The 11,590-nt window shown below is 50.8% G+C and overlaps 1 protein-coding gene across 1 annotated transcript in view; it reads left to right on the top strand.

Annotated features, from left to right (window-relative positions):
* The first annotated feature begins 885 nt into the window (after positions 1-885).
* The window catches only part of IRS1 (insulin receptor substrate 1), a 47,690-nt gene continuing 36,985 nt past the window's right edge, over positions 886-11,590 (top strand). The window contains exon 1 of the mRNA XM_058812271.1: positions 886-4,578. Coding sequence (XP_058668254.1) covers positions 1,022-4,555 — 3,534 coding nt within the window. The 5' untranslated portion in view covers positions 886-1,021 and the 3' untranslated portion in view covers positions 4,556-4,578. The remainder of the gene's footprint in view (positions 4,579-11,590) is intronic.

Below are 11,590 nucleotides of genomic sequence, written 5' to 3'. Positions count from 1 at the left end.
GAGCCGCGGCGGCGGGCGGAGGGGGCTGGACTGCCGAGCGCGGCCCCCGCCGCCTGTTTTGGTGCGGGGCGCCGGGAAACTCCGAGGAGAAGCCGGCGGAGAAGGAGCCGCCGCGGCGGTGCCCGCTCCCCCGGCGGGCTGGGGCACGGGAGGGGGCCGCGCCGCCGGCCGCTGAGGCGCTGCCGCCTGGAATGAAGAGGAGGAGGAAGAGAGGATGTTCCTTCGGTACTCGGGCTTGCCTCCCCTCCCGCCGCTGCCGGGCTGCGCCGCGTGTGGAAATGGCACTTTCTCTGCCTAACGAGATGGGACTGAATGGGGTCGCCAGCCTCCTCCGCACGCACGAGCGGGAGCAGCAGCCTCGGCGCTGATATTTGGGGAAGGGGGGTTGTATTGTGGGCGGTATTTTTTTTTTTTTTAATTTTCTCTTTTTTGAGAGGAGAGCGAGAGAGGGGAGAGCAGCGTGTATTTTTGGGTGCAAACCCCGGACTTTGCAAAACAATCTCCGCCCCCGAGAGGATATTTAATCTGCAACAGAGATCGCTGCTCGCGGAGGCAAACTTGAGCCGGGGAAGGGGTGCAGGGAGCGGAGGAAAGGGACCCGCGCCTCGCTGCCGGCCCCGCCGGAGCCCGACCCCTGCGAGGGAAGATGTGTTTTTCATTCCCGGCTGCTCATTTTGGGACGAGACTTTCGTCTGGACTGATCGGGACTGGACTTTTTAAGGACGAGCTTACGCGTCTAAGCGCGATTTGGGCATAAACAGCAACACAAACTCTGATTTGGTGCTGGAAGCTGCCTCTGCCACTGAACAGCTGCTCTCACCCTGCTTCTGTCCCTCCCCCGTCCCGTTCTCAAAAGAGGATCTTGAGCTATTTTGCCTTTTTCCTTTTTTTTATTTCCCTTTTTTTTTTTTAATTGTTGTTGCATGAATTTTATTTTAGGTGGTTGCCTTTCCTGGCTGGCTTGGCTGTTTTGGGGTCTTGCAGACTGCGAGCTGCAGTAGCAACTCCACCACCTCTCATCATGGCCAGCCCCACGGATAATAACGAGGGCTTCTTCTCAGATGTCAGAAAGGTGGGTTACTTGCGCAAACCCAAGAGCATGCATAAACGATTTTTCGTGCTGAGGGCAGCCAGTGAGTCTGGACCCGCCCGGCTGGAGTATTACGAGAATGAGAAGAAATGGAGACACAAGTCGGGGGCCCCCAAGCGCTCCATCCCACTAGAAAGCTGCTTCAACATCAACAAACGGGCTGACTCCAAGAACAAGCACCTGGTGGCCCTCTACACCAAGGACGAACACTTTGCCATTGCAGCTGACAGTGAACTTGAGCAGGAGAGCTGGTACCAAGCACTGCTGCAGTTGCACAACAGGGCCAAGGGCCACCATCACCTCCATCACCATCACCACCACCACCACAGCGATGTCACTTTTGGAGGCAGCAGCACAGGACTGGGGGAAGCAGGTGAGGACAGCTATGGTGAGGTAGCCCCTGGTCCAGCTTTTAAGGAAGTTTGGCAAGTAATTCTGAAGCCTAAGGGCCTAGGCCAGACAAAGAACCTGATTGGCATCTACCGCCTGTGCCTGACTAACAAGACCATCAGCTTTGTAAAGCTGAATTCAGATGCGGCTGCTGTGGTGCTGCAGCTGCTCAACATCCGCCGCTGTGGTCACTCTGAGAACTTCTTCTTCATTGAGGTGGGACGCTCAGCTGTCACTGGACCTGGTGAGTTCTGGATGCAAGTGGATGACTCAGTGGTGGCACAGAACATGCATGAAACTATCCTGGAGGCCATGCGAGCCATGAGTGAGGAATTCCGGCCCCGTAGCAAGAGCCAGTCCTCCTCAAACTGTTCCAACCCGATCTCTGTGCCCCTTCGCAGGCACCACGTCAACAACCCTCCACCGAGCCAAGTGGGGCTCAGTCGGCGGTCCAGGACTGAGAGCGTCACGGCCACTTCTCCTGCCGGTGGTGGAGGTACAGGCGGCAAACCCAGCTCTTTCCGGGTTCGAGCATCGAGTGATGGGGAAGGCACAATGTCAAGACCTGCCTCTGTGGATGGCAGCCCAGTTAGTCCCAGTGCTAACCGGACTCACTCACACAGACACCGTGGCAACTCCAGGCTCCATCCTCCACTCAACCACAGCCGGTCCATCCCAATGCCTTCCTCGCGCTGCTCTCCTTCAGCCACCAGTCCAGTCAGCCTGTCATCCAGCAGCACTAGTGGCCACGGCTCCACCTCAGACTGCCTGTTCCCACGAAGGTCTAGTGCTTCAGTTTCTGGCTCTCCTAGTGATGGTGGATTTATTTCCTCTGATGAGTATGGTTCAAGCCCGTGTGACTTTCGCAGCTCTTTTCGCAGTGTAACCCCTGATTCGTTGGGACACACCCCCCCTGCCCGGGGTGATGAAGACCTCAACTACATCTGCATGGGAGGGAAGGCCACCTCTTCTTGCTGCAGCCTGGCAGCACCCAATGGCCATTTCATCCCACGCACCTGCCACCCTCAGCAGCAGCCCCGCTATCCTAGTACACCCTGCTGTCCTCGAGGTGGTAGTGAGGAGGTTGCCGACTTGGAGAAGGCATTCAGAAAGCGGACTCACTCTGCAGGCACTTCGCCCACCATCTCCCACCAGAAAACACCCTCACAGTCTTCAGTGGCCTCCATTGAGGAGTACACGGAGATGCTGCCTTCTTACCCCTGTGGCAGCAGCAGGTTGCCCTCCTACCGCCACTCAGCCTTTGTGCCCACTCACTCCTACCCAGAGGAGTGCCTGGATATGCACCACATGGACAGTGGCCATCATCGGACCAACTCTGCCCCGCACACGGATGATGGCTACATGCCCATGTCGCCTGGTGTAGCCCCTGTGCCCAGTGGTGGGGGGCCCCCCAAGGGTGGTGACTATATGCCCATGAGTCCCAAGAGTGTGTCGGCCCCGCAACAGATCATCAACCCTGGCAGGGGTGGCCGCCACCCTCCAGCCACAGTGGACTCTAATGGCTACATGATGATGTCCCCCAGTGGCAGCTACTCCCCCGACAGCAGCTCTGCGGGCTACGGCAAGATCTGGACAAATGGTGCCGGCCACCACCCAAAACTCTCAGTGGAGAGCAACGAAGGGAAGCTCCCCTGCGGCGGCAGCGACTATATCAACATGTCCCCAGCCAGCGGCTCCACCACCAGCACTCCGCCCGACTGCTACTTCGGGGCTGCGGGGCAGCCGGGGGTCGAGGAGGCGGCCACCGTAGCGCACCACAAACCCATCTACTCCTACTTCTCGCTGCCGCGCTCCTTCAAGCACGTGCACCGGCGGGGCGGCAGCAGGCCGGCGGGGACAGCCGAGGAGGGCAGCCCTCAGCCCCGCATCGCGCTCGGCTCCAGCCGCCTCCTTTACGCGGCCGAGGACTCGTCCTCCTCCACCAGCAGCGACAGCCTGGGCGGTGGCGGCGGCCCCGAGGGCGGCCCCCCGCCTCAAGCGCAGCCCCCGCGCAAGGTGGACACGGCCGTGCAGACCAAGGGCCGCCTGGCGCGACCCACGCGGCTGTCGCTGGGTGGCCCTAAGGCCAGCACCCTGCCGCGGGCCCGGGAGCAGCCCCCGGTGCTGCTGCCCCCGGAGCCCAAGAGCCCCGGCGAGTACGTGAACATCGAGTTCATCGCCGGCGAGAAGCCGCCCTTCCCCTCGGCTGCCCTGAGCATGGCCCTGCCGCCGCCGGGCAGCGAGGCGGCCGAGGAGTACATGAACATGGAGCCGGGCCCGCCGCGGGCCCCCTGCCCGCCCGGCTTCGCCACCGCGCGGGCGGCCCGGCTCGGCCGGGACTACGTGGCGATGCAGCGGGGGGGCGCCGCGGCCGGCGGGGGCTCCTGTTTGGACTACGCGGACAGCCCGTCCCCCGGCTCGCCCGCCCGCCCGATCAGCTACGCCGAAGTGCGGGGGGGCCGCGCCGGCCCCGAAAAGCCCCCGCCGGCGGCCGCCACCGCTGGGTCCCCGGAGCTGCCGCGGCCGCCGGCCGAGCTGTCGGCGGCGCCGCCGCGCTCCTCCTCCCTGCTGGGGGGCCTGGGCGCGGGCAGCGCCTTCACCCGCGTCAGCCTCAGCCCCGGCCGCAACCAGAGCGCTAAGGTGATCCGCGCCGACCCGCAGGGCGGCCGGCGGCGACACAGCTCCGAGACGTTCTCCTCCACGCCGAGCGCGGCCCGCGGAGCGGCGGGTGGGCTCGGGGCACCTTTCCCGTGCGGCGGCGCGGGGGGCGCCGAGGAGGTGAAGCGGCACAGCTCGGCCTCCTTCGAGAACGTGTGGCTGCGTCCCGGCGCGGGGGAGGCCGCCGCCCGCCGGGACCCGGGGATCGTGCCCGCCCTGGAGAACGGGCTCAACTACATCGACCTGGACTTGGTGAGGGACTGCGGCCACCGCCGCCACCACCACCCACACGCCCCCGCCGAGGCCAAGCAGCCGCTGCCGCCGAAGCCCCCGGGCCAGCAGCGCGGGAGTGGCCACTGTGGCGAGGATCTGAGCGCGTACGCCAGCATCAGCTTCCAGAAACGGGAGGAGATGTAGGAGCCGGACGCCCGCCGGGGAAGGTGAGCCGGGACGGGGCGCGGCTCTGCTCGGGGAGTGAAACGACAGCGGAGATGGGGCGGGGGTCGGGGCTGCTCGTTGCGGTGCCTTCCCGCGGGCTGGGGCGGGCGACATCATCCCCCGGGGCAGCCACGGGTTGGGTTGGTTTCATTGAGCCTTTTGGCCTCACTGCAGAGTGTTTTAGTGGCAGAAGTATCCCGGAGTGCAGCATCCGTGCGGGTGTCCCGCCGCTGGCCCGCACCTGCACGGGCCGGGGATGCTTCCAAAGCAGCTTCGGACGCTCCTGTTCAGCCGGGGATACAATATTCTGCTTATTGTGTTGCCACTTTTTTTTACTTTCCGAAATTAGCAGTGCTTCAAAAGTGTGTGGGAGAGGGGTGTGAAAGTGAATCGCTTCTAGTATTGGGCTGGAAGCAGGAAACTCCCAGTGTAATCCTGGTTTGGTCAGTGATTGTGGCCAAGAGTAGAGCAGTGAACCCTGCTAACACGTGCATGGCTAAGGGCATCTACCTCACAGGGCTGTGACCAGTGTTAATTCAGTTTTGTTGGAAGGAGCTGTGAGTTTGGAAACAGACTTCAAAGCCTTTAGAGCATTGTATCCTATCACTTGTGTTTCGGTTGATGTCTGTGTGGCTGTCCCTCACCTGCCAGTGTTACAAACAGCACAGGAAGTGAGCCCCATGAACTGTGTTTTAGCATTGACTAATGTGTTCTGCTTCTTCCTGAAGCTTTTAATTTTTAATTCGGGAAGAACTTCTGCCAGGCCGTTGCACGTTGATTACAGACATGTAAGATGAGCAGGAGCCTTGTTGGAAGCAGTGTGATGTTTCTGTTGAGTGGGAACTTCATGCAGCACAGAACAATGTATCTTGTTAAGAGCTCATAAAGTACAGCACGCCTGTGTCCTTTCACGAATGGTGAAGAGTGCTTTGTTTTGGTGCAGGAGAGTACTGGCAGATAGTTATTTAGTAAATTTTGTCATTCAATTTTAACAGTTTCCTACATGCCTGAGCAGCAGCATGGTTAAAGCAGTTACTATGAATATATGGGGAACATTAGGGGGTGAAACTCATACCACTGTTTACATCATCTCAGTATTTGTGTCACCTGTTGGCTGTGCTGAAGGGAACACTGAGGGCTGGTGTCGGTGTGATGCCTGGGATCATATGTTTTTCATATCTAGGTGTTTTGCATCCTTATAACCTGAAAAAAGGCAAAACAGTCTCTTCACATTTGCTGCTTGGCATTGCTGCTGTTGCCCATTAGAGCAAAGCAGTATTAAGTCTTTGTCTTACATGACCTACAAATATTAGGTTAATTGCAAGTTCAAGATGGGACTTAGGATCAGTGCAAATATTGCCAGTCTGGTTCAAGTCGCAACTGGTAACTTTTGTGGCTGACAGGACTGTGCTGAGTGTCACCATACATTATTTGTGACTAAATGTACACAAATTTACACAGCCACACCTTTTCTCAGTTCTGGCGTGTGCTTGCAAGAGCCCTGTTTTTGCAGATGGCTCTGCTTAGGACAGCATTGGTGTTGTGAATTCTTCAGGAGGAGACTTTGGCAAAGGATGCAACATGTTCTGTAGTTCAGTCACTTTGCTGGGAGCATCACTGTTCCCTCCCACCTGTGCAGTGTTGGGGCTGGAGAGTTAGTGTGAGAGAAGATCCTTGGTCAGTGTGTGGGTAAGTAAAGAATATATGAAGGGTATGAGAAGGCAGGTCTGGCAGGGAGTAGTGTCATAGCTGCTTACCCAGTTTTTTCCAAATGCACTGCTTTCCTTTTGCTGTGGATAACTTGTTTAATTGAACTATGTGTCATCTTTAACATAAAAGCTGTGGCAATGCTCTCCATGGTGGTGTTAGGTAGATACCTGCTGTGATTATGCTGTTCAGTGAAAGATTAGGATGTGGAAGACCTGATATAAGAACTCATGGAAAAATACTAGGCAGACGCTTTTAAGGGCAGCACTGTGTAAATAGAGTAATTGTTATTTGAAGTTGGTTCTTATTTCCCAAAATTTGGATTGGATTGAGGAGGCACAGTTTCTGGGAGGCAAGGGAAGAATCAGGTTGTAATTATATGGGGAGTTTGAGCCATGGCTGTTCCTTCTCCCTTCCCACTGTAAAGCTTTGTTGGTTGCTTGTAGCCCTCTCAGACCTTAACTGTTGGGACTCTTGTTTCCAAGGTTAGATTTCTTGCTATCAATTGAAACTTGTCTTGTAAAATTCAGCCTGACCAGCTCATCTCTTGAGTGTGCTAAGGAAAGAAACCCAACAATGTTTCGTTCATACTAAACCATTTTTATAGTTATTTTTTAACATGTGCTTGTACCTTTTTTGCTTTGGAGGTAAAACTTTGGTTTGGCAGGAGACTTGTTCTGTGTAAGTTTTACCTTACGCCATTCCTAAGAAAACCTGCCTGGAGCTGAATGATTTATGGGACTGATTGCACCTGCCTGAAAAAGTTGTTGAACACCTTCAGCCAAACCATTCACCTGAAAACTGCACAGTTCCCCAGAGCTTTGCCTGCCTTTCCCAGTGAGCAGCCGAGCAGGCTGTGCCTCCTTGGCCAGCTTCTCCTGTGCTCCTGGTGGCAGCTGAGGCTGTCCAGGCTGCAGCTGAGAGCGGGGAGGTTGTGGTTTCTCCTGTTGGTGCCTGAGCAAGTGAAAGATGAAGGAAAAGCTGCTTGGTGTGTTCGCAGGTACAGTAGAGAGGAGAAAACATCTGGAGCTGGGAAGGGAAAGGTGAAGCTGCAGGCTTCAGAACAAGGGCTGGGGAAGGCTGCACTAAGCACTCTTACTCTTTACTCTCCCTCTCTTTCATGGGTTATTATTTACACTTTTAATTTCAGAAGGGGCAAAGGGACTGTACATGTTGGTTTACTTTTTCCCTCCATAGAACAATCTTCCAGCCCATCCCAAAGGCCAAAACTGTCTGGATAGTGCTTGTTTTATCCATTCTGGAATTTTCTGTTGTTGCCATCTACAAGACATCTGCAGTGACCCCAAATGTTGGCTGTTCATCTCCTAACAGTAAAATGACTGTTTGCTGCTTTGATGCAAACTACCTGACTCCTGTCCTTTTCCCTGCTCCCTTTCTCTGCCAGCTGCCTCCAGGTTGTTCAGACATGAGATTCTGAAGTATTTTTAGTCTCTTTCAAGTGTAATTATTTCTCCTAACATTAAGAATCCTGGCTGAAATAACCATGTTGTTTCCCGAATTTCATTGAAAAACATTTCTCTCTCACCCACAGAATTCCTCTGCACTCTCCAATCCCATTGCCTTCCCTGTCATATATTCTTGGCTGTTTCCCAGCAGCTGGCCCTGCCCTAGCTCTCTTCTTTTTTCCTGTTAGAAGTGCTGTAGTTTCAGTGCAGTTCTCTATGCTCTCCTGTCCAAACCTTTACCTCTGCTTTAGAGAACTGGGTACTGTTGTGTGTGTCTAGCCTGGCTGGTGACTCTTGGATCCTCTGATGAGTGGCCTTTTATGCTGTAGCTGGAAGGCTCTGTTGCTGCAATTGCCAAGTTGTGCTGGGAAACACCAGCCCATGACATGGAAAAATTGAGGGGAGAGAGCAGTGTAGCCCGAAGGCGTTTTCCTCCTGCTTGGAGTTTTGCATGCACAGATGTGGTGGGCTGGTCCTGGCCAGACACCAAGCGTCCACCAGAGCCACTCTATCACTCTCCTCCTCAGCTAGATGAGGGAGAAAAAGATACAACAAAAGGCTCATGAGTTGAGATGAGGGCAGGGAGAGATCGTTCATCAATTACTGTCGTGGGCAAAACAGGCTCAACTTGGGCAAATTGGTTTCATTTCTTACCAATCAAATCAGAGTAGGATAATAGGAAATAAAAAAACTAAATCTTAAAACACTTGTCCCCCACCCCTCCCTTCCTAGCTGGAGGGAGCTTCACTCCCCATTTCTCTACCTCTTTCCCACAGCAGCACAGGGGTATGAGAATGGGGATTTTGGCCTGTTCACTGCATGTTGTCCTGCTGCTACTTCCTCTGCAGAATAGTTTCCTGTATCCACAGTGGCTCAGATGTCCTCACTCCTCTCTCTGGCTGCAGTTGTGCGGTTTTTTCTGTTCCTAAATACACAATCCCGGAGGTGGTGCCTCTGTCAGTGGCACTGCTTGGCCTTGGCCAGGTGTATCTTGGAGCTGACTGGCAATGGCTCTGTCACACATGGGGGCAGCTTCCTGCAGCTTCCCTGAGGAACCACCCCTGTAGATCCCACTGTCAAAACCTTGCACACAAACCCAAGACAGCGGTGAGCAGATGTTGTGGACATGCTGTGGATCCTGCTTCTGGGGTTGCTGTGAGAAGGCTCCTCAAATGAGCAGGGGTTTTGAAGATGAACTGCTGATAAGTTGTGTTCTGAGTATATAGTCATAAAATATTCCAAAAAAGGAAACCATTAGATGTTGGCTCTGGAGAAACAGGAAATGCAGTAGCAAGACAGTGGAATGAATTCAGGTATCTTGCTTTGATCTCCAAAGCTTCAAAGCTTCATTTCCATTTTGTTGATGACTCTGAGAACTCCTGAATGTAAGTGCTAATAACACAGAATAGAATATGTGTAGTGTAAGCAAGTGGTAACTTGGCTCACTCTAGCTTTGATGCTGACTGTTTCACCCACTGCATGGGTGGTTTGGGGTTTTTTGGTGATGTAAGAAAATGGAAAACAGTACAATGGAAATTCAGCGCAAGGGCATCTGTAGGGTTGTTAGACCTTTTGCCTGTATCCAGTTAAAACAAAACACTTCTAAAGGTAGAGCTAAACTTTGTGGTTCTCATGAAAATACACATGATGGTAAACAGAAAATTGCTCATGTCATTCTGGTACTATATGCCCTTTTGGTTTTTTTTTTTTTTTTTTTTTTGGGAGACTGCTTGCTTTTTAAATTTATTTCCTTCATCGTTTTCAATAGTTGTGTTCTTTTTCTCAAGTTAAAACTTAAGGTGGAGCAACAGCAGTTCATAAAATCATAGGATATCCTGGGTTGGAAGAGACCCACAAGGGTGCCAAAACAAGACTTGTACACTTGAATTAAGTTTCTAGGGGCGCGTTGTTTCCCGAACTGAAGAACAGAAGTTTCTGAAGTTTTGGGTTAGCACCAAGGTAAATACCAGCATGTTATGAAAGTTTTTCATGCTTTGTGGGCATTACTGTAGACAAAACAGTGCATTTCTTACTGTATACACACACTAGTTTTTCCTCACACCTAATTATTTGCCAAAATTGAGCCTGTGTCTCCACATACTTGCATATTTGCAGTCCTCCTGTTTAACAAGACCACAAGCTTGTAATTAATGGCTTTAGGTGTTTCTCTTTTGTTTTCCTGGCTTAAAAACAGAAACAGAATTATTTATAAACAAATTCATATGATTATGAGGTATTACCTGGACATCTTTAGCACATGGTTTTCACAGTTAGTTAATGTTTAAGCTGGTTTTTGAATGTGGTTTAAATTTGAAAATTAAACAGGACATTGCAGGGTGAGGATGATGCTGATTTTTAATAGCAACTGTAGGGAGATCATAAATTTCCCTAGATAACACTTGTAAATAGAGAATTACAGCTTGTTAATAAAATACAGCAAGCAGATGTGGAATGGGAATGTAATTTGACCAATGTCTTCAGTATGGTGCATTGTTAAAGGACTACTTTATGATAGCTAAAATTTAATATTCATTAGGACTGTACAGTTTTCATTACTTCCTAAATACTTGAGTGCAAGTACTGAAAGTAAATTTACTTGAATATTCTTTTGAACAAGTGTATAATAGCTTGTTTGTAAAGAAAGTGGGTTTTTTTTTCCAGTTTCTTGAAGCTCTGAAAATTAATCTGTTCAGTACTGATTATTACATGAGTAAAGTCACATAAGCTTTAAAAATAATTTTGGTGTCCAGTGATAGGGAAGAGAAATAGATACTATTTTCCAAAACTAATTTGACTTTAGGTTTAACTTCTGTGCCAAGTTTCAATGAAAACTAATTATTGTGTTTGATTGACAAAGTTATGAAATACTCTTAAAGACAAGAGGAAAAGGAGGGGAAAGCTGTTCATGGGGCCTGTGCTGTGACCAGGAGAGACTGCTGGCATGAGATAATGGAGAACTTGAGGTGAAGGCTGGGGGGCACTTACAGAAAGTGGTATGGGAAGGAGGTGGAAATGAGAGAGAAATTACTTGGGAGACACACAAACTATGGCAGGATGATGTAGATAGAATTGCAAGGTGTTTGTGATCTGAGGGGAACTGGGATAAGTGATATTTGAAAGTTTGAGGACGAGTATAGAGAAATGTGGAGAGCCTGGATATACACAAAGAGTTTGTTTTAGAGGTGCTCATTTTGCATGGTACTGCAGTTTTCTGAAGGTGTTTTTCCTTCTGTTTTTTTTTTTTTTTTTTTCTTTATTACAGGGATGAACACTCTGCTTAGGAAGCACATGTAGTCCTTATTTGTTATTGGATTTTATTTTTTTTTTTTAGTATTTGGATATTCTGCTGACCTTAACAGGATGATTTGCTTACTAAGGCAAGCAGAATTTACCTCCAGCTCTCCTTTCCTGAATTCTTTGTCTTGTAATATCCCTGTCACGACCAAAACAGTAAACCACAGATACAAATCTGAACTAAGTCCAAGATAAATAAGAATGACTGAATTTTAACGTTAAAACTCCTTGATTTTATAAAATATATACAGTAGAAGGAGGACTATATTTGCACAGGTTTTTTTAACTGCAGCATTATCTTCTTTACACTCTACTGCTTGGACAGTTATAAATTTGATTTGGGTTCATTAGTTTAATATTTTGTCTTATGAATTAGTAAGTATAGATTCTCTTTTTAAAATGTAAATAATATATTGTAAAAGAAAACTTCAAATGACAAAGCTGTTGTGGCTTGTTACAATAGATGCGGTTTTCATTTTGTGGTAAGAGCTGCAACACAAATACATTAATACTGACAAATATGTCTGAATTCCCAACTTGTCAGAAT

The sequence above is a fragment of the Ammospiza caudacuta genome, chromosome 11 (assembly GCF_027887145.1).
Source record: "Ammospiza caudacuta isolate bAmmCau1 chromosome 11, bAmmCau1.pri, whole genome shotgun sequence".
Classification (NCBI taxonomy): domain Eukaryota; kingdom Metazoa; phylum Chordata; class Aves; order Passeriformes; family Passerellidae; genus Ammospiza; species Ammospiza caudacuta.
This window is presented reverse-complemented; position numbering and strand designations above follow the sequence as displayed.